The sequence below is a fragment of the Dermacentor andersoni genome, chromosome 1, assembly GCF_023375885.2.
Source record: "Dermacentor andersoni chromosome 1, qqDerAnde1_hic_scaffold, whole genome shotgun sequence".
Lineage (NCBI taxonomy): Eukaryota > Metazoa > Arthropoda > Arachnida > Ixodida > Ixodidae > Dermacentor > Dermacentor andersoni.
The window spans coordinates 154,972,327-154,994,207 of NC_092814.1; the positions used below are offsets into that span (position 1 = coordinate 154,972,327).

Below are 21,881 nucleotides of genomic sequence, written 5' to 3' on the forward strand. Positions count from 1 at the left end.
AAACTCCATGATTCAGATGCAGGGAATAGTAGGTCTGAAAGTATATGTGTGAGCCAAAAATATCACTACCTTTATTGTTTTTCTGTAATATTCAATGCTTCAACTCTATCCTTATGCCACTGAACGTTCGCAGTTAAAATACAAATGAACCTTGGTTTTGATGCTTGTGAGCGCTGAAGAGCAGAAAAGGATGCCAAGCCTTTTCTCTGCTCGCACTTCCTGGCATTTGTTGCGCACGACACATCAAAGCTTTGCGGCACTAAAACCAAGTTCACGGTTAAGCAGCATCTTTTTTTCCGTTTTATCCCCTTAACTGACGATGACAACTTAACTCGTCATGAGAAAGGTTCCACTGCCTTGTAATTCTGACACATAAATAATACAGACCTTACTATTTTTTTTTTTTCAACAACATCAGTAATAGCGCTACAGGCATTCTTGGTATCATATTCTTTTAAGGGAAATAAAGCAAAATAAATAAATGGAGGTTATAAAAAAAGTAGGCACTTGATCAATTTTACTAAATTTCTCATGACACTTAAGGGGTTGATTAACATAAAGGTTACGGCTCGCATGAAGTGAAATGACCTCTCAATGCTGAACTTGCTTGAATGCTTGCCCATGTTTGCGACTAACCCAGTGGCGGCTAGTGCGGCCGTCCCAGATCATTATGCTGCACCCTCAGCGAGAAATGCCGTGACAACTGTAAAATCCGCCTCCATGCACTTGTTCACTGACGACAGCGCAAATTGGCAGTCCACACTTTGTGTGTTTTGACTGAGTGGCTATGGCATAACCTTGATAAACTTCTGCTAGAAATTCCGTGCTTCGCGCCAGTTTCTTGAAATAAGTAAAAACCTGCAGCAAAACGCAATGCTGTTCCAGTCAGTAATATTTTTCTGCACTGTGAAAGAAATGCAGTACAGAAAAGTATTAACTGGAGCAGTAATGCATGGCAAAATTTGTGTCCGTACTACTTGCAATGGGTGCCAAGTGCTAGCATAAGGTTACACTTTCGAGTACTGGCAATATTACGATTATGACATGCCCCATAAAAATAATAAAGGTATTAGTAAAACTTTTTAGTGGTCCTTACATCTACCACTGCTATAAAGCTTTGTCAGTAAAGATTTTCATATTGCCTGGGGCCATATATGTAAGGATTCTTTTCTTCCTATTCTAGTCTCTTCTATTTATTTCTTATATGTCCAGCTGAGTGACTAATATCTGTGATAGCAAGAGCATGGCTTAATGCGGACACCAATGATGAAGGGCAAAAAATGTAAACTGAAAAGAATCGTTACATAATACGAGCCCTGTAATCTTTAATTTTTAATAACCTGAGATCAAAATCACGAACACATTATATCTGATTCCAGAGGCCTAGAATGGCTAGTGTATCGTCTAACAGAATATTTAGTCAACAACTCTTTAGATATCTGCCTTAAATAACAATTGTTTCTTGTACACATTAGCACCATGCTATGCTCAATACATAATTGTAAATAACGACCAAACTGCAATTTTCAAAATTTACAAAGTAATGCTTGTGAATTCACTTAACACTTAAAGTAAAGTAAAAACATTTGACATGCACCATAGCAAAGGCGTTTGAATACCCTATGAATACAAATCGCTGAGCAACATGAGAACAAGGTGAAAGCAGGAGCCAACGTTTCAACAAGTGGACTTGTCTTCTCAAGGCCTTGAAATAGACACCTGCCGAAATGTTGGCTCCTGCTTTCACTTTGTTCTCGTTTTGCTCATCATCTTGAATTTTCATCTCCTGCATTCCCTGTGTTTTCTATGAATACAAATGCAACTTTCACACTTAACATCAGTGGTTGCACACCACCAGTTATTAGACTAGCATTTAGTTCCAGATCCAACCCAAACATCGGAACATGACAAGCGAAGCTTTCATGAGACACTATGGTTTTGCACCACAGTGATCACCTGCCTGCCAGTGATGACGACAAGACGCTGAGGCCCCCCACCATGTGACCCCCATGATCGTGCCTTATATTATCTCTGGAATTAGGCCCCTTTGCAACTAGAGTGGGCCGATCCTGGAGTTAGTGAAACAGTAAACTGCACTTTATTTGGTGAAAGACTGACCAAGCAGATGTGCCAAACCCAAAGCCTTCGGATAGTAGGCATAATAAGGTTTGCTCTATTAAATGGAAATTGTGCTCTTGATGACATATATTTGTAGCAAAGAGGACACTTAGGTAACATTTGTTTTATCACTACATAGCTATGTAAAAAGCAACGCCAGCAGCCAGGACACCTGTAAGGGTAGTAAAGATGGTAGTGCTGTCCTGTATGAGAGCTATTTGCAAGACAGTAGCCGCAGCCACGGTCAGGAAATAACGGGAGGGTTCACAAGGAAAGCTTCGCTTTAAGGCAAGTTAATGTGAGAGATCTCGCTTCATGAGACACTATGGTTTTGCACCACAGTGATCACCTGCCTGCCAGTGATGACGACAAGACGCTGAGGCCCCCCACCATGTGACCCCCATGATCGTGCCTTATATTATCTCTGGAATTAGGCCCCTTTGCAACTAGAGTGGGCCGATCCTGGAGTTAGTGAAACAGTAAACTGCACTTTATTTGGTGAAAGACTGACCAAGCAGATGTGCCAAACCCAAAGCCTTCGGATAGTAGGCATAATAAGGTTTGCTCTATTAAATGGAAATTGTGCTCTTGATGACATATATTTGTAGCAAAGAGGACACTTAGGTAACATTTGTTTTATCACTACATAGCTATGTAAAAAGCAACGCCAGCAGCCAGGACACCTGTAAGGGTAGTAAAGATGGTAGTGCTGTCCTGTATGAGAGCTATTTGCAAGACAGTAGCCGCAGCCACGGTCAGGAAATAACGGGAGGGTTCACAAGGAAAGCTTCGCTTTAAGGCAAGTTAATGTGAGAGATCTCGCTCACATATACATAAACAACTGCTTTTTATTAGTGCATAACATTTGTTCGCAGCCTTGAAAGCCTTATCACGATGATTTGTGTATGAGACGCAAAGCAGCAGATAAAATGTGGGTTACACGTAGTGCTACTACATCGGAAAAAGTTACTTGCCTGCTTCATCATCATCATCAGATGCTTCAAGGACATCACAGCAACATGTGGTATAACAGATAATGCTCAGGAAACCCAATGGGAGTCCAAACAGGACGGCGGTTAAGACAGGGTTTCCTCGCCACATTCCCTAGGAAAGGTAAAAGATGTTGCACATTTCAAAAAGTGAACAGCACACAGCAAAGCCTGTCAATCCGCAAAATGTTTCCCACTAAGAAAAAAATCTCTAATTCATGAGCAGATTGTAAGGTTACTTGAAATGTGTAAGCCCGCTTATGGTGTGAATCAATATACAAAAAATATTTGCAGATCTAAGCAGCTCCTAGTGGCTTAAATTTGCAACTAGAAGTTGATGAGCTAATGACATACAACCAGGGCATACAGCAAACACAAAGAGGGCAAGTCCAGGAACTCTTCAACAGAACACACATGCTGAGTAGGCGAGAAGAGACAGTGCAAGAGGTTATGAGATGTAACACAGTCTTTCTGCGCACCTCATGCAGTGCATCTTGATGAAGTGAATTTTTCTTTCTTGAAACATATGCCTCAGCAGTCCTTGGCCACAGTGGCAGACTTGGTGGATGCTTAAAACAGAATGCGTTGCCCAATTTTTTTTTCTTTTGTCTACATGCATTATCTAACAGACAGCAAGATGAACCGACCGCCCAAGCATCATGAGCCTTGGGTGTGGGTGGCAATGCCCACCTCCACACTCAATCTGCATCCACTATGGAGGTACTGTTATGACATGGCTGTGTTACATATATTACACTCACAGACCCATTTCTCCAGCTTGTTACTGCTATTGGAGCAAAACCCAAGGTGGGGTGCTATTACATAAAGAAAGCAGGGGCTGTTCTCTAGGTCAATCACTTTCAGCAAGCACAAACTGAATGGGCCAGTGAGCAGAATGCTCATCACTCCAGTAGAATGCTGTGCCAAATGTCACTACATGCAAAATTGAAAGTAACCCTGAAAGTGACTGAGAATATGGCCCCTGAAGAATGAATGAGGCCATCCCCTACTACTGAAATCTGTCCCTCTCAAGTGGATAACTGAACCATTTCATTACAAAGGGAAGTCACCAGCACTTAGTATTCCCAGGTGGTCTCCTTCCCAAGGACTGAGTGAGCCAAGTGAATGCTTAGTAATCTAAAATTAGCATATTCAGCATGACATGGCTGATGGCCACTGTGAAATCCAGGCATGCAACCATGACATGGCAAAAAATCATGCAACATACTTTTTTAATGATTACGAACATGCAAGCAGAGTAGAAGAATGGGGCAGTGTATAAAAAATAATGGTGACAAGCATTAGGTATAAGGATGGACAGCCATGTCTTCCATTCAAAATTATTAACATATTTACATTTAGCTGCAAATGAATAAAAGAAGCAACTTTGAATACAGTCCCTGACAGATAATTTGGCCATGAATATTTCGGACCTGCTTGATTATTCAGACAGCTTCACGGTATCACTCCTCGCTGCATAGAAATAACATGGAGCACAACTAATATTAATGACATCCTACTTAAATGCTGTTAAAAAATTCAAACTCCACGTAGCATGACTGCATACTAATTCTACTACTGAGATGAGCAGAAAGAGTGATGTGGAAAGCGCCCCCTGGGGAGACAGATGAGTGCTCTAGCCCGGCTGTGGCTGTGCATGACTGCCTGCATCGTCGAGTGCATACGCAGCCCAGGCACCCTATATTGAAAGTAATCTTTGGTGGGTGCAAAATCTAGGTGAGCAGGGATGGCTGGCAACTTCATATGCGCTGTCATATTGTCACGTGGTGGTGACGTAGAAGAACACAGTAGCAATACTGTGAACGAGAAAACTAACTTTTATTGGGCGAACTTGTGCCCACGAAACAGGCTACACTTATAACACAACGAAAGTGGCGAACACAGTCGGCGATCGTCGGAAATCTGATCAGCGGGTCAAGCGCGTCGGCTTTTATAGAGCAGTCATCGAATGTTCCAGACTAATCGTTGGGACCCGCGTGCCTTCCACAGAGTTCTACACCATTCGCGTCAGGCAATGAAATCAGATAACACAAGGTTCGGCGACAATAGACCGTGGATAGAAGCATCGATAACTTTCCAGAAACTTCGGATACATGCAGGCGCGTCCCGCGCTGTGTGATAGCATTTGTTAGGCGGCGAAGCGTGGTCGCCCGATAAAGATAAGTACACGTGTCAATACCCCCCTCTTAAAAAAGCATCAACCCGATGCTGCAACCAAACGAAAGTAATAAACAAAAGCACTCGTAGCAAAGAAAACAATAAAAATAACGAAGCTCGTCAGCGTCCGTAAAAGGGTTTAAGGCGCACCACGTGGACCACTTCAGATCGTGCGCGGCGCCGCTGTGAATGCGAAATGCCGTCTGGCGCGACCTCATAGTCCAGAGCGCCAATACGTCGGATGACCTTGTAGGGTCCGAAATAGCGTCGCAGTAGCTTCTCACTGAGTCCTCGTCGGCGTATCGGCGTCCATACCCAAACACGGTCGCCGGGCTGGTACTCGACGAAGCGTCGTCGGAGGTTGTAGTGTCGGCTGTCGGTCCTCTGCTGGTTCTTGATCCGCAGGCGGGCGAGCTGGCGGGCTTCTTCGGCGCGCTGGAGATAGATAGCAACGTCAAGATTGTCCTCGTCAGTGACGTGGGGCAGCATGGCGTCGAGCGTCGTCGTCGGGTTTCTGCCGTAGACCAGCTTAAATGGCGTGATCTGTGTTGTTTCTTGCACCGCCGTGTTGTAAGCGAATGTTACATACGGCAGGACCACGTCCCACGTCTTGTGCTCAACGTCGACGTACATCGCTAGCATGTCGGCGAGGGTCTTATTCAGGTGCTCCGTGAGACCATTCGTTTGCGGATGGTAGGCAGTTGTCCTCCTGTGGCTTGTCTGGCTATATTGCAGAATGGCTTGGGTGAGCTCTGCTGTAAAAGCCGTTCCTCTGTCGGTGATGAGGACTTCTGGGGCGCCATGTCGCAGCAGGATGTTCTCGACGAAAAATTTCGCCACCTCGGCTGCGCTGCCTTTCCGTAGAGCTTTTGTTTCAGCGAAGCGGGTGAGATAGTCCGTCGCCACGATGATCCACTTATTCCCGGATGTTGACATCGGAAACGGCCCCAACAAATCCATCCCAATCTGCTCGAATGGTCGACGAGGAGGTTCGATCGGCTGTAGTAACCCTGCTGGCCTTGTCGGTGGTGTCTTGCGTCGTTGACAGTCTCGGCATGTCTTGACGTAACGGGCGACGTCGGCGGTCAGACGCGGCCAGTAATACCTTTCATGTATCCTCGACAGTGTCCGGGAGAATCCGAGGTGCCCAGCAGTTGGATCGTCGTGTAAGGCGTGCAGTACTTCTGGACGCAGCGCCGACGGAACAACAAGAAGGTAGTTGGCGCGGACTGGTGAGAAGTTTTTCTTCACGAGTAGGTTGTTTTGAAGCGTGAACGAAGATAATCCACGCTTAAATGCCCTAGGGACAACGTCGGTGTGCCCTTCCAAATACTCGACAAGGGCTTTTAGCTCCGGGTCCCCTCGTTGTTGATCGGCGAAGTCTTCCGCGCTTATTATTCCAAGGAAGGCGTCGTCATCCTCGTTATCTTGCGGCGGCGGGCCAATGGGGGCGCGTGATAGGCAATCGGCATCTGAGTGTTTTCGTCCGGACTTGTATGTTACAGTGATGTCGTATTCTTGTAGTCTGAGGCTCCACCGTGCCAGCCGTCCTGAAGGGTCCTTTAAGTTAGCTAGCCAACACAACGCGTGATGGTCGCTGACCACTCTGAATGGCCTGCCATATAGGTAGGGGCGAAATTTCGCTGTAGCCCAAACGATGGCGAGGCATTCCTTTTCCGTTGTGGAATAATTGCCTTCCTCTTTTGACAACGACCGGCTAGCGTAAGCTATCACGTGTTCATGTCCATCTTTTCTCTGGACTAGGACGGCACCGAGGCCTAGGCTACTGGCGTCAGTGTGGATTTCGGTATCGGCGTGCTCGTCGAAGTGCGCAAGTACGGGCGGCGACTGCATGCGTCGTTTGAGTTCTTCAAATGCGTCGGCCTGCGGCGTTTCCCACTTGAACTCGACGTCACATTTAGTTAGCTGTGTCAGCGGCTCAGCAATGCGTGAAAAGTCCTTGACAAATCGCCTGTAGTAGGCACACATGCCAAGAAATCTACGCACTGCCTTCTTGTCGGCGGGCTGCGGGAACTTTGCGATGGCAGCTGTCTTCTGCGGGTCGGGGCGGACTCCAGACTTGCTGATGACGTGGCCTAGGAACAGAAGCTCATCGTAGGCGAAGCGGCATTTTTCTGGCTTCAGAGTGAGGCCTGATGACTTGATGGCCTCGAGTACTGTTGCAAGCTGCCTAAGGTGATCATCGAAATTTCCGGCGAAGACAACGACGTCATCCAAGTAAACGAGACAGGTCTGCCACTTCAATCCTGCTAAAACCGTGTCCATCACGTGCTGGAACGTTGCAGGCGCCGAGCACAGTCCAAATGGCATAACCTTGAACTCGTAGAGGCCGTCTGGGGTGATGAAGGCGGTCTTTTCGCGATCTCTTTCGTCGACTTCTATTTGCCAATAGCCAGACTTGAGGTCCATCGACGAGAAGTATTTAGCGTTGCAGAGCCGATCCAATGCGTCATCTATCCGTGGGAGGGGGTATACATCCTTCTTCGTGATCTTGTTCAGTCGACGATAATAGACACAGAAACGTAGGGTTCCGTCCTTTTTCTTTGCCAGGACAACAGGGGATGCCCACGGGCTTTTCGACGGCTGGATGATGTCGTCGCGCAGCATTTCGTCGACTTGTTCTCTTATAGCTTCACGTTCCCGCGTCGAAACTCGGTAAGGGCTCTGGCGTAGTGGTCGAGCGCACTCTTCGTTTATTATGCGATGCTTTGCGACTGGTGTTTGTCGAATCCTCGATGACGTCGAAAAACAGCCTTTGTATCGTCGAAGCAGACTTCTGAGCTGTTGCTGCTTAATCGCGGGGAGACTTGGATTTATGTCGAAGTCTGGCTCGGGAACTACGGTCGTCGGGGTAGATGCGACAGAATCAGAGAGGACAAACGCATCGCTGGTTTCCTGAATTTCCTCGATGTATGCGATCGTCGTGCCCTTGTTGATGTGCTTGAACTCCTGGCTGAAGTTTGTCAGCAACACCTTTGTGTTTCTTCCGTGCAGTCGAGCGATCCCTCTTGCGACGCAAATTTCACGGTCTAGCAGTAGACGTTGGTCGCCTTCGATGACGCCTTCTACGTCAGCGGGTGTTTCGGTGCCGACCAAAATAACAATGCTGGAGCGAGGCGGGATGCTCACTTGATCTTCGAGCACACTCAAGGCGTGGTGACTACGAGGGCTCTTCGGCGGTATCGCTTTATCTTCCGACAGCGTTATTGACTGTGACTTCAGGTCGATGATTGCGCCGTGTTGGTTCAGGAAGTCCATACCGAGAATGACGTCTCGTGAACACTGTTGGAGGATAACGAAAGTGGCAGGGTAAGTCCGGTCATGAATGGTTATTCTTGCCGTGCAGATTCCAGTCGGCGTGACGAGGTGTCCTCCAGCGGTGCGAATTTGAGGGCCTTCCCATGCAGTCTTAACCTTCTTCAACTGGGCGGCGATGTGTCCACTCATGACGGAGTAATCAGCCCCTGTGTCCACTAAGGCGGTAACTGCGTGGCCGTCGAGAAGCACGTCGAGGTCGGTGGTTCTTTGTCTGGCGTTGCAGTTGGGTCTTGGCGTCGGATCACGGCTGCGTCGTGTTGAACTGAAGCTTGAACGTCGCGTCGTCAAGTCGTCTTTCGTCGGTGTAGTCTTGGCTTCCTGACTTCGTCGGGGCGGCGGCGTGTCGTCATTAGGTCGTCGAGATGGTTGCTTCGTCGTCTTCGTCGGCGGCGGAGGATCTTCGTCAGTTCGACGAACAGCAACCGCACCTCCATCGGTTGCTGCTTTTAGTTTTCCGGATATGGGCTGACGGACCGGCCGCGGGCTGGGCCAGTGTATGGCCGGCGCTGCGGCGACAGGTAGCGGCCTGGTGACGGCGAACGGGAAGCTCGTCGAGGGCTCCACTGAGTGGCGGCGAGGTAGTCGGCGATATCGCGAGGTCGTTCGCCAATCTGTGGCCACAGCGCGTTAACGGCGAAACCTCGCAGTCCCATCTCCCGGTATGGGCATCGGCGGTACACATGGCCGGCTTCCCCGCAGTGGTAGCAGAGCGGGCGGTGGTCAGGAGCGCGCCAACCGTCTGTCTTCCTCGGGTAGCTGCGCTGGGCGACGGGTGGTCGTGCGGGTGGCGGCGGTGGCGGACGACGGAATTGCGGCCTGACAGGGCCCTGGCGCGGTCGCGGAGGGGGACCTTGACGGCGTGCGACGGCGGCATAGGTCATCGCTTGCGGCTCAGGCTGCGGCGATTCAGGGGCTACTCCAAGTTGTTGTTGGAGTTCCTCACGCACAGCGTCGGCAATCGAAGCCACTTGAGGCTGTGATGATGGGAACAGCTTTTGTAGCTCCTCCCGCACGACAGCTCGGATAGTCTCGCGTAGGTCGTCGGTGGCCAGTGACTGAACTCCGGCGTAGTTTGTCGCGTTCGTGCGGCGGTCGAATTGCCGGTTTCGCATCTCGAGTGTCTTCTCGATGCTAGTGGCCTCGCGAAGAAACTCGTCGACGGTCTTCGGTGGGCTTCGTACCATACCGGCGAAAAGTTCCTCCTTTACACCACGCATTAGTAGCCGGACTTTCTTTTCCTCGGACATTTCCGGGTCGGCGTGGCGGAATAGGCGGCTCATTTCTTCTGTAAAAATCGCGGTGGTCTCGTTAGGCAGCTGCACTCGGGTTTCTAGTAGTGCTTGGGCTCGTTCTCGGCGTACGACGCTTGTGAATGTCTGCAGCAAGCCGCTTCAGAAATGGTCCCAGGTCGTTAAGGTGGCTTCTCTGTTCTCGAACCACGTCCTGGCAGCGTCTTCCAATGCGAAGAAGACATGTCGCAGTTTGTCGTCGCTGTTCCAGCTGTTAAATGCAGCGACCCTCTCGTACGTCTCGAGCCAGGTTTCCGGGTCCTCGAATGTTGAACCGCGGAACGTGGGGGGCTCCCTGGGCTGCTGCAGCACGACGGGGGATGCTGGGGCTGCCATTGGGGTGGACTTGGTGGTAATCTTCCTGTTCGTCTCAGGTAGAAGTCCGTGCTCTGGCGGCAGTCCTTGCAGTCGGCGGCTAGCACGCTGTTCTTGGGCGACGTTGGTTTTGTCCTCGGGCTTCGGGCTTGGATCGCGGCTTTGCGGGGGCGTTCTGTACATGAACGCACAAGCACCTCCACCAGATGTCACATGGTGGTGACGTAGAAGAGCACAGTAGCAATACTGTGAACGAGAAAACTAACTTTTATTGGGCGAACTTGTGCCCACAAAACAGGCTACACTTATAACACAACGAAAGCGGCGAACACAGTCGGCGATCGTCGGAAATCTGATCAGCGGGTCAAGCGCGTCGGCTTTTATAGAGCAGTCATCGAATGTTCCAGACTAATCGTTGGGACCCGCGTGCCTTCCACAGAGTTCTACACCATTCGCGTCAGGCGATGAAATCAGATAACACAAGGTTCGGCGACAATAGACCGTGGATAGAAGCATCGATAACTTTCCAGAAACTTCGGATACATGCAGGCGCGTCCCGCGCTGTGTGATAGCATTTGTTAGGCGGCGAAGCGTGGTCGCCCGATAAAGATAAGTACACGTGTCAATATGTTTAGTGCTGGAGGTCACATAATCTAAAGTTTCAAAGATACATTGAAGCGAGAGGCAGCATGAAGCAGTCTCTTCCCTCTGCTTCCACTCAACATCACACCAGCGCTATGTCAGCAAGTGTTTGCGGTCATCGAGCGAGATCTGTTCATATTTGCCTGTGTGTGCATGACACCATGCTTGTTAACTTAATTAGTAAGCAAATGTTTACTGCAATTTATACAGGCAATAAAACTATGAACCTTACTTTATGTAGCTGTCTATGCTACAGCTAACAACGCTCCACTTTCAGGTGCAAGTGCAACTGCATTTTTAAGGCAGAAGCCTTAAGTGGCTCATGGGTAGAAAAAGTCGTTGTCCGGTATTATCGAAAAATTAACCGTCGGACGTTGCGGTACCAAAATTCAATGGCACCAAAGTTGATGGTGCTACCCACGACCATTCGTGTGAGTGGAACCCACGACCTTTGGCATAAATTAAGGCAAAGTTAATTACGGCACTCGAACCCACATCTTTTGGTGGGACCAAAATTCAATGGCACCAAAATTGACGGTCGAACCCACCACCATTGGTGTTAATGAAGGCAAAGTTAAGTCACAAGTAATTAAGGCACTTGAACACATAACCTTTGGTGGGAGTTGAACCCAAGAACATTGGGGAAAGCCGAACCCTCAACCTTTGGTGGGACCAGAATTCAATAGCACCAATATTGATGGTGCTGCCATTGATGGTCAAACCCACCACCTTTGGTGTTAATGAAGGCAAAGTTAATTAAGACACTCAATCCCACGACCTTTGGTGGGAGTTGAACCCAAGACCACTGGGGGAGTGTAACCCATAACCTTTGGTGTTACTAAGGTGAATTAAGGCACAGTTAAATAACATAGAGTTAATTTAAGCACTCTAACTCACTACCTCTGGTAGGAGTCGAACCCTTGACCTTTGGTGGGACCAAATTTCAATGGCACCAGAATTGATGGTGCCACCTTTGATGGTTGAACCCACAACCATCAATGTTAATTCAGGCAAATTAGGCCATCAATTTCTTTATAAGTATGAAGCCAAGGCGAAGAAGAAGCATCAGCACAAGCTGTGGTGTTAATTAATTAAGGCGCAGTTATTTAAGATAGAGTTAATTAAGGCACTTCAACCCATGACCTTTGGTGGGTGAAAACAATAGGAAGTAACAACGCATTTGAATGAGAACATCAAATAATCCAATAAATGTCTCGTGAGCATGCAGTCTTTCGCCGTCATTCTCTTTAGCGTATGCTAAAGTGACTGTCAATTTTTTTTAACTGTGATATGCTGACAATGCACACTCCATCTAAACAAAATTTTCTTTGAAAGAAACAAATTGTCACTTTCCTTCGAGTTCTGGGAGAAAAACGCACTTTGGGGAGAAGAGCTCACTGAAGCATACAGTGCAATTCTGGAATGTATTATCTGCTCTGGCAAATAATACAGTCGACTTCCCTAAATTGTACCTTGAAGGGAAGATGAAATCGATCAAATTATTCGGCACATTTAGATAAAGAAAGAGGTAATAAAACCATTGTAACATGTTACTGCTTCATTGGTAGTATTTACACAATTTTAACGCACCCCAAAACGTAATGCATACTCAGTTCTTATAGGTTCATAGCATAAAACAATGTGCACACAACTATAACATGTACCCAATTTTATTTTATCAACTTTTCTTATGTAGCATACCTTCGATTCTGGAAATCTGAAATTAGATGAAGTCCGAACTTTATGCCACAATATGGACATTTATTTGAGCTTAATGTTCATTGTCACCAATCTCTGACTGCTTTCTTGTCCTCCACATGGTCCAGTGTTAAAGATTCTGCGTTCATTAAAGGGCCCCTCACCAGGTCTCACCATTTTGAGCTGACAAGAGCCATGCATACAAAGCGCGCTAATGATCCTGTCCGCTAAGTATTACATCTCTAGGCATTGCGGAAAGAGCTGAAGTTTCAAACCGAACGCCCTTTGCCGTTCTCCTCGTGGGTGCCACGCTCCCAGCCGGAGAGTCGATGTATAACACACAGGTGCGCCTATCTACATCGCACTGCTGTGACGTTGCTCATAGTGACATTCATCATCATCAGCCTAGTTACGCCCAATGCAGGGCAAAGGCCTCTCCCATACTTCAACTACCCCGGTCATGTACTAATTGTGGCCATGTTGTCCCTGCAAACGTCTTAATGTCATCTGCCCACCTAACTTTCTGCCGCCCCCTACTACGCTTCCCTTCCCTTGGAATCCAGTCTGTAACCCTTAATGACCATCGGTTATCTTCCCTCCTCATTACATGTCCGGCCCATGCCCATTTCTTATTCTTGATTTCAACTAAGATGTCATTTACCCGCGTTTGTTCCCTCACCCAATCTGCTCTTTTCTTATCCCTTAACGTTACACCTATCATTCTTCTTTCCATAGCTCGTTGCGTCGTCCTCAATTTCAGCAGAACCCTTTTCGTAAGCCTTCAGGTTTCTGCCCCATAGGTGAGTACTGGTAAGACACAGCTGTTATACACTTTCCTCTTGAGGGATAGTGGCAACCTGCTGTTCATGATTTGAGAATGCCTGCCAAACGCCCCCCAGCCCATTCTTATTCTTCTGGTTATTTCAGTCTCATGATCCGGATCCGTGGTCACTACCTGCCCTAAGTAGATGTATTCCCTTACCACTTCCAGTGCCTCGCTACCTATCGTAAACTACTGTTCTCTTCCGAGACTGTTAAACATTACTTTAGTTTTCTGTAGATTAATTTTCAGACCCACCCTTCTGCTTTGCCTCTCCAGGTCAGTCAGCATGCATTGCAATTGGTCTCCTGAGTTACTAAGCAAGGCAATATCATCAGCGAATAAGTTGCTAAGGTATTCTCCATCAACTTTTATCCCCAATTCTTCCCACTCCAGGTCTCTGAATACCTCCTGTAAACATGCTGTGAATAGCATTGGAGATATCGTATCTCCCTGTCTGATGCCTTTCTTTATTGGGATTTTGTTGCTTTTTTTGTGGAGGATTACGGTGGCTGTGGAACCGCTATAGATATCTTCCAGTATCTTTACATATGGCTCATCTACACCCTGATTCCGTAGTGCCTTCATGGCTGCTGAGGTTTCGACTGAATCAAATGCTTTTTCGTAATCAATGAAGGCTATATATAAGGGTTGGTTATATTCCGCACATTTCTCTATCACCTGATTGATAGTGTGAATATGGTCTATTGTTGAGTAGCCTTTACGAAATCCTGCCTGGTCCTTTGCTTGACAGAAGTCTAAGGTGTTCCTGATTCTATTTGCGATTACCTTAGTAAATAGTTTGTAGACAACTGACAGTAAGCTGATCGGTCTATAATTTTTCAAGTCTTTGGCGTCCCCTTTCTTATGGATTATGATTATGTTAGCGTTCTTCCAAGATTCCGGTACGCTCAAGGTCATGAGGCATTACGTATACAGGGTGGCCAGTTTCTCTAGAACAATCTGCCCACCATCCTTTAACAAATCTGCAGTTACCTGATCCTCCCCAGCTGCCTTCCCCCTTTGCATAGCTCCCAAGGCTTTCTTTACTTCTTCCGGCGTTACCTGTGAGATTTCGAATTCCTCTAGACTATTCTATCTTCCATTATCGTCGTGGGTGCCACTGGTACAGTATAAATCTCTATAGAACTCCTCAGCCACTTGAACTATCTCATCCATATTAGTAATGATATTGCCGGCTTTGTCTCTTAACGCATACATCTGATTCTTGCCACTTCCTAGTTTCCTAGTTTCTTCTTCACTGCTTTTAGGCTTCTTCCGTTCCTGAGAGCATGTTCAATTCTATCCATATTATACTTCCTTATGTCAGCTGTCTTACGCTTGTTGATTAACTTCGAAAGTTGTGCCAGTTCTATTCTAGCTGTAGGGTTAGAGGCTTTCATACATTGGCGTTTCTTGATCAGATCTTTCGTCTCCTGCGATAGCTTACTGGTTTCCTGTTTAACGGCGTTACCACCGACTTCTATTGCGCACTCCTTAATGATGCCCATAAGATTGTCGTTCATTGCGTCAACACTATGGTCCTCTTCCTGGGTTAAAGCCGAATACCTGTTCTGTAGCTTGATCCGGAATTCCTCTAGTTTCCCTCTTACCGCTAACTCATTGAGTGGCTTCTTATGTACCAGTTTCTTCCGTTCCCTCCTCAAGTCAAGGCTAATTCGAGTTCTTACCATCCTATGGTCACTGCAGCGCACCTTGCCGAGCACGTCTACATCTTGTATGATGCCAGGGTTCGCGCAGAGTATGAAGTCGATTTCATTTCTAGTCTCACCATTCGGGCTCCTCCACGTCCACTTTCGGCCAACCCGCTTGCGGAAAAAGGTATTCATTATCCGCATATTATTCTGTTCTGCAAACTCTACTAATAACTCTCCTCTGCTATTCCTAGAGCCTATGCAATATTCCCCCACTGACTTGTCTCCGGCCTGCTTCTTGCCTACCCTGGCATTAATATCGCCCATCAGTATACTGTATTTTGTTTTGACTTTACCCATCGCCGATTCCACGTCTTCATAGAAGCTTTCGACTTCCTAGTCATCATGACTAGATGTAGGGGCGTAGACCTGTACAACCTTCATTTTGTACCTCTTATTAAGTTTCACAACAAGACATGCGACCCTCTCGTTAACGCTATAGAATTCCTGTATGTTACCAGCTATGTTCTTATTAATCAGGAATCCGACTCCTAGTTCTCGTCTCTCAGCTAAGCCCCGGTAGCACAGGACGTGCCCGCTTTTTAGCACTGTATATGCTTCTTTTGGCCTCCTAACTTCACTGAGCCCTATTATATCCCATTTACTGCCCTCTAATTCCTCCAATAGCACTGCTAGACTCGCCTCACTAGATAACGTTCTAGCGTTAAACGTTGCCAGGTTCATATTCCAATGAACCTGGCAACAAAAACTATTCAAGGCAACATCTGTTATTTGAGTAACCTGATGCTTTAGTAGACGAATTAAAGTTTAGAGAAATAATAAAACACATAAACTGTAAGTCTGCGTGTTCTTGTTTTACTTCGCACCGCAGCAAGAGAGATGTAGTTACGTTTTATCTGCTTGTTCCCATGTCGTGTAGTCGTGCATGCAGACAACAAAAGTATGTCATTTTCTACTATGTTCTAGCGCGCAATCATGCTCTATGAACTCCTTGTGTCTGTCTCGGTATTCGCGTAGCAATGACTTATACCGCTTGTCAGGTGTTCTCGTGCACAGCGCACAAAATTGTGTGCTTCGCAAAACGAGACAAACGCAACAGCTCACGCACGACACCATCAGCAGAAGTGCACTGCGCAGCTGTGGACTCTATTGTGACATCACTATCTCCGCGTCTCAATGTGATCCGTAGAGTTGCAAGTGAGCAATGGGGAAATCACCCTTCTTCAATGATCAGGCTGCACGATGCACTAGTGACGAGTCAAATAATGTACCAGCTCCCTTTAATTTCCCCCTCACTATCACAGCTGGAACGACTTGAGGTTTTGCATGGAAAGGGCCTAAGGAGGGCTCTTGGCGTTCCGCAGACTGCTCCTAACAATGCAGTACTTTATGAGTCTCTATCGAGACGTCTTAGCCTAGTTGCTTCACTAAGGTTATTGATGCAAATTGGCCGCCTCAAATAGATGATAGCCGGACGAGCCCTTCTACAGAGCCTTCGAAAGAGATCTGAGTCCCGAGTGTACTTTGCCCTTAATACTCTTGGTTACCTGGGTCTTGACGCTAGAGGTCGAACTAAGAGGTTGAAACCACCTTGGTCTTTCGCGAGCCTCGATTGTTCATTGACAATTCCTCACGTTCGTGCTAAGCGGAGTTTTCCTTTCGCGGCAACGCATTTGCTCGTACTGGAACATCTTGAAACTGAATATGCACGTGACAGTGACAAGAACTTTATTAAGTGTCCTGAGGAACTCGATTGGGAGACCGAAGGCTCCCCGATCAAGTTGTTGGCTCCGCCCACGACGGGACAGGGAGGTGGTGACTCTCCGCGACGTCGCGGGCCCTCTGGACGGCCTGTAGTTGGTTTGTGAAATCCGAGCTCTTCAGCAAGGCGTCCCACTTGGACTTGTTATGAAAGTCGGAGCCCGCGTTGTACGGGCACAGCCAGAGCATGTGGTCGAAGGAGCAGCACGCGTGACCGCATTTGGAGCACGATTGCGGAAAGTTCGGGTCTATCCAACTCAGCGCTCTAGGGGTTAGGTAGGATCTCGTCTGTAAAAGTCTGAAAGTAACAGCCTGAGCCCTGTTCAGTTTCGGGCTGGGGGGAGGGAATTTTCTCCTGCTTTGTCTGTAATGTGATGTAATTTCATGAAAGGTCGTAAGATTATCTTTGAAGGGGCAATCCTGCGGGAGAGCCGGACCGTTATCTCGGGCGCGGTTCGTGAATTCACGCGCCAGGCAGTTGGCCCGCTCGTTAGGGTTGCAACCCGCTTGGTTAGTTACATCGTTTACGTGCGCCGGGAACCATGCTAATGTATGACCTCCAATGTCTTCTCGCGTAGTAATACGTAAGGATCTGTTGACGATGTCGGCTGCGTGTTTACAAACTAGAGCGGACGAGAAAGCCCTAACCGCCGTGCGCGAGTCGGAGAAAATGGTCGCCGGGCCTTTTGCGGCTTGAAGAGCCAAGGCTATCGCGGTTTCCTCCGCCTCATTCGCGTGTTTAGCGTAAATTGATGCGGCGCTGATAAGTGTCCCGCGCGCGTCAACGACCGTGATTGCAAACCTGTCTTCGCTGCCATATTTGGCGGCGTCGACGAAGAATGCGTCTGCCCCGTAAGGATCGATTCGTCGAAGGATGGTTCTAGCCCGCGCTCTTCTGCGACCTTCGTTATATATTGGGTGGATGTTCCTCGGCACGGGCTCAACCTTTATACCTTCACGGGCTAATTTAGACAGGGGGTGTCTGTCGAGCGGTGCCTGTATAGGGAGTTGACCAGCTTCATCGAGAATTTTGATTCCCGGCTTAGTTGACGAAAGCCTGGAGATCTGTGCAATAAACTGCGCTTCAATTAATTCGTCAGTGGTATTGTGAATTCCGAGTTGAAGTAGTTTTACTGTGCTAGCGGATTGTGGGATACCGAGTATTCTTTTGATGCCGGACCTGATGAGCGTGTCTAGTTTGTTCTTTTCAATTTTGCTCCATTTTAGGTACGGTGCCGTGTAAGTAATGTGACTGATGAAGAAAGCTTGGAAGACCCTGAGTAGGTTGTCCTCCTTGAGTCCCCCCCTTTTGTTTGCGATTCTAGTTATGAGTCTTAATATGTTTTTCGCCTGCGCACCCAGCTTGTTTAGAGCTTCTGCATTACAGCCTTTGGCGTTGATTAGAAGTCCTAAAATTTTGATGGAGTTCACCCTCGGAATGGGGTGCCCTTCTCGTGTTGTAATTTTGACTGGCAGCGTTTCCAGAGGCTCGAGGTTCCTAACGCCCTGCCTCGACTGTCTGTAGAGGAGGAGTTCGGATTTGGTCGGTGACAGCTTGAGGCCCGTGTTTGTAAGAAATTCTTCCGTTACATCTATGGCCGCCTGGAGAGATTGCTCTAGATCGGCCAGAGATCCCCCCGGGGACCAGATTGTAATATCGTCTGCATAAATTGCGTGTCCTATTTTTGGGAGTGCGGCCAGCCTTTCGGACAGTTTATGCATAGCGATATTAAATAGCAGCGGGGATAGGACCGAGCCCTGAGGGGTTCCGCAGTTGCCCAGTTCGTAAGGACCGCCCGAGATCGTGCCCAGTCGAAGGAACGCTTTCCTTTCCGATAGAAACGAGAGAGTGAAATTAAAGAATTTCCGCCCTAGGTTGAGATTGGAAATTTCGGTCAGGATGTGTTCATGAGCCACCCTATCAAAGGCCTTAGCGAGGTCGAGTGCAATGATACCTCGTACGTCCCGCGTCTCGTTATCGAATATAGATCTTTTCAGGAGGAGCATTGCGTCCTGTGTGGAGAGTCCCTTTCTAAAACCTATTAGATTATGCCTAAATAGTTCGTGGTTTTCTACGTGTTCGACGATTCGATTGTGCACTGCATGTTCTGCCACTTTGCAAATGCACGACGTTAGAGAGATGGGACGCAGGTTATTTATGTGCGGAGGTTTCCCCGGTTTGGGGATGAGCACCACCTTTGCGGTGCGCCATTCCGACGGGACCTGCCCCGAGCTCCACACCTCGTTTATCTCTGCCGTTAGAATATGCACGTCATGGCAACGCTTTCGGCCGTTGTGGAGGACACGACTGCAGTGAAGCGAACCGACCAATCATACTTCAAAGAGGGAATGTGAAAAGCAGCTGCACTAGATCCTCTGACCTTGTCCACAGAGCCATCAGTAAAAATTTGAAGATAATATGCACGTCATCTTCAAATTTTTACTGATGGCTCTGTGGACAAGGTCAGAGGATCTAGTGCAGCTGCTTTTCACATTCCCTCTTTGAAGTATGATTGGTCGGTTCGCTTCACTGCAGTCGTGTCCTCCACAACGGCCGAAAGCGTTGCCATTGAGCCAGCTCTAAAGAAGCTACGGTTTTGTACGCCTCAACCTGTTGTCATTCTTACAGATTCCAAATCCGCCCTTCAAAGGTTAGAGCACGGGTTCCCTACTGATGCTTTATGTCTAAGCTCCCTATGCTCGGTGCACAATCTCCATATCAAAGGCTTCTCCATACGATTCCAATGGGTGCCTTCGCACATAGGTATCATAGGCAACGAGATGGCGGACAGCCTTGCCCATAGAGCGCTGTCTGGGAATCCTTTGAGAAAAGTGCCTCAAGAGGACAAGAGACTCTTCAGAGAAGCCGTGTCGTGCCACTTCAGCTCTTTGTGGAGCTCACCTCACAAGCCATGTGTGACCAAGGGTCTCAAAAGAAACCAAGCCACTTTACTGCTCCGCATTTGCACGGGCTCTGCTCGTACCCCTGCGTGGATGTATAAGACTGGCCTGGCGTTGTCTCCATTCTGTTCAACGTGTGGTGTGTGCGGTGACATAGAACATTACCTTATGTGCTGTACTCTGTATAACGCGGAAAGGAGTGTGTTATTCGGGTCCCTTAAGAAGACAGGAATTCCCCACAGTTATCTTCAGGACATTCGTTTTCCCGCGCGGGAACCAGTTAGATAGGAAGGAGGTTTCTCACCTTCTTTTAAATTACCTGCAGGACACGGATTTGGCCTCCACATGGTGACCTTAGGAGTGACTATGTGTAGTTGTGAGGTCTGTGTCTGATTTATATGATTTATGTATTTTAAGTGTCGCTACGGTGGAGCAATTGCCGGCAGCTACTGCAAGGCTAATCCCACCAGTAGCCTACAACCACTCAACTCAACTCAACAACTCTTCAAGGAAGGAAACGCAAGCAAGGCAGATTACGATTATTCTTGAGGGACAAGATAAGCCCCCAAAGGATGTAAACTTTTGCAAGAATGAAAGTAGACGTGTAAAGGCGGCAAACACAGCAAGCTGCACTTCACTGCATTTTTGTGCACCAGACATGGACAGGCGCAACAAGTGCTCTGCATTTGTCATTGGGAAATAAAAAAATCCCAGCTGCTTCCGCAGAGCTACCAGGATACTGGTACACTACCGTCACAACTGCAAGGCATGGATGATGCGAGAACTTTTTCATGAGTGGCTCTTGGAGTTTAATCAACGTATTGAGCGATCTAAGAGGAAGATGGTGCTCATCCTAGATAATTGTGGTGCCCACCACTCCATGTCTACACTCTCAAATGTGGAAGTTTCTTTCCTGTCACCGAACATGGCAGCAGGCTTGTAGACCATGGACGCTTGTGTGATCACCAATTTTAAGATCCTGTATTATCACCGTGCACTGAACAAGTTAAGTCTTTTTGATGGACGTGGCCACGTGGACAAGTACAGAGCAAGCAGACTTGAAGATCAAACTATTGATGGTCGTGCAGTTTGTCTTTGATGCGTGGTCCAAAGTAAGCGCTTCTGCGGTGCCGAACTGTTTTAGAAAAGCCTACTTTTTCCAGGGCAGCAGTGACTTATACGAAGCCTGAGAAGCTCCCACCGGTGCAAAACTTTGGTCTGCAGTCGACAAGGATGCTTCAGGACTCAACGAGTTTCTACATGCCAACAACGCATTAGAAACATCAGAACTTCTAACCGATGAGGCGATCGTCACGAACATGCTTGCATTTGATAGCAACCACAGCAGCAATGACGTGGCAGGGCAGGTTGCCTCAACGTTGTCCTCACAGGAGGCCCTGCATATGGTTCAGTACCTTCAGGGCTTCCTTTTTGCGAAAGATCTTCAGTTGCACTAAGAGGAGCACCTGGGTGCCTTGGAGAAGGATGTCAGCAAGCTTCATGCAAAGCAAGCAAGGCGGACTGACATGGGGTTTCCTCGTGCAAGCCAGTGAGAAGTTTGTGGCAAGATGCTTGTGGCGACCTCACCCCAGCGTTTCATCTGGATTTCTCAAGCTAAGAGGCTGCCGCAGCAACCTTCTTGCATTTTTTAAAAGGCCCCTTGTGGGGCCACCAAAGCGATGCCTCAGCGGAACTCACTTGTCCCTTGCTGCACCTGACCCCTCTTTGCAGTTGTTATAGCAGTTGTGGCTGTGACTTGGTACACGCCATCAGAAGGCAGAGGAAGCAGAGTTAAATAGTTAAACGAGTCAACACAATCAGCAGGCGGATAGAGGAAGGTGTTGGGGAGGGGCACTGGCCCCCTCGCCATTGTAGTTTTCTCAGAACAGCTGTGCCATCCCCCATTTTCCTTCTTTTTTTGTAATAATTGTTGCAATAATTGTTGTAAGCCGGTTACAACAATTATTGGCTATAACAATGGAATTTTCGTGGCACTTGAATATTGTTATAAGTGGGTTCTACTGTATATAGAATGTGGCAGTGAATGGGAGTTCGGTGTATGCATAGTACATCACTATACTTTTGCATGGGACTTTCAAGGGGATCTCATAACTGTTCATATAGACAATAATCGATATGTCCGAGTTCGATATAT

The 21,881-nt window shown here is 47.7% G+C and overlaps 1 protein-coding gene across 1 annotated transcript in view; it reads right to left on the reverse strand.

The window, feature by feature from the left end:
• The window catches only part of Tmx3 (Thioredoxin-related transmembrane protein 3), a 59,089-nt gene that overhangs the window by 1,064 nt on the left and 36,144 nt on the right, over positions 1–21,881 (reverse strand). Inside the window, exon 12 of the mRNA XM_050194387.3 lies at positions 3,093–3,222. Within this exon, the coding sequence (XP_050050344.1) occupies positions 3,093–3,222 (130 nt within the window). The remainder of the gene's footprint in view (positions 1–3,092; positions 3,223–21,881) is intronic.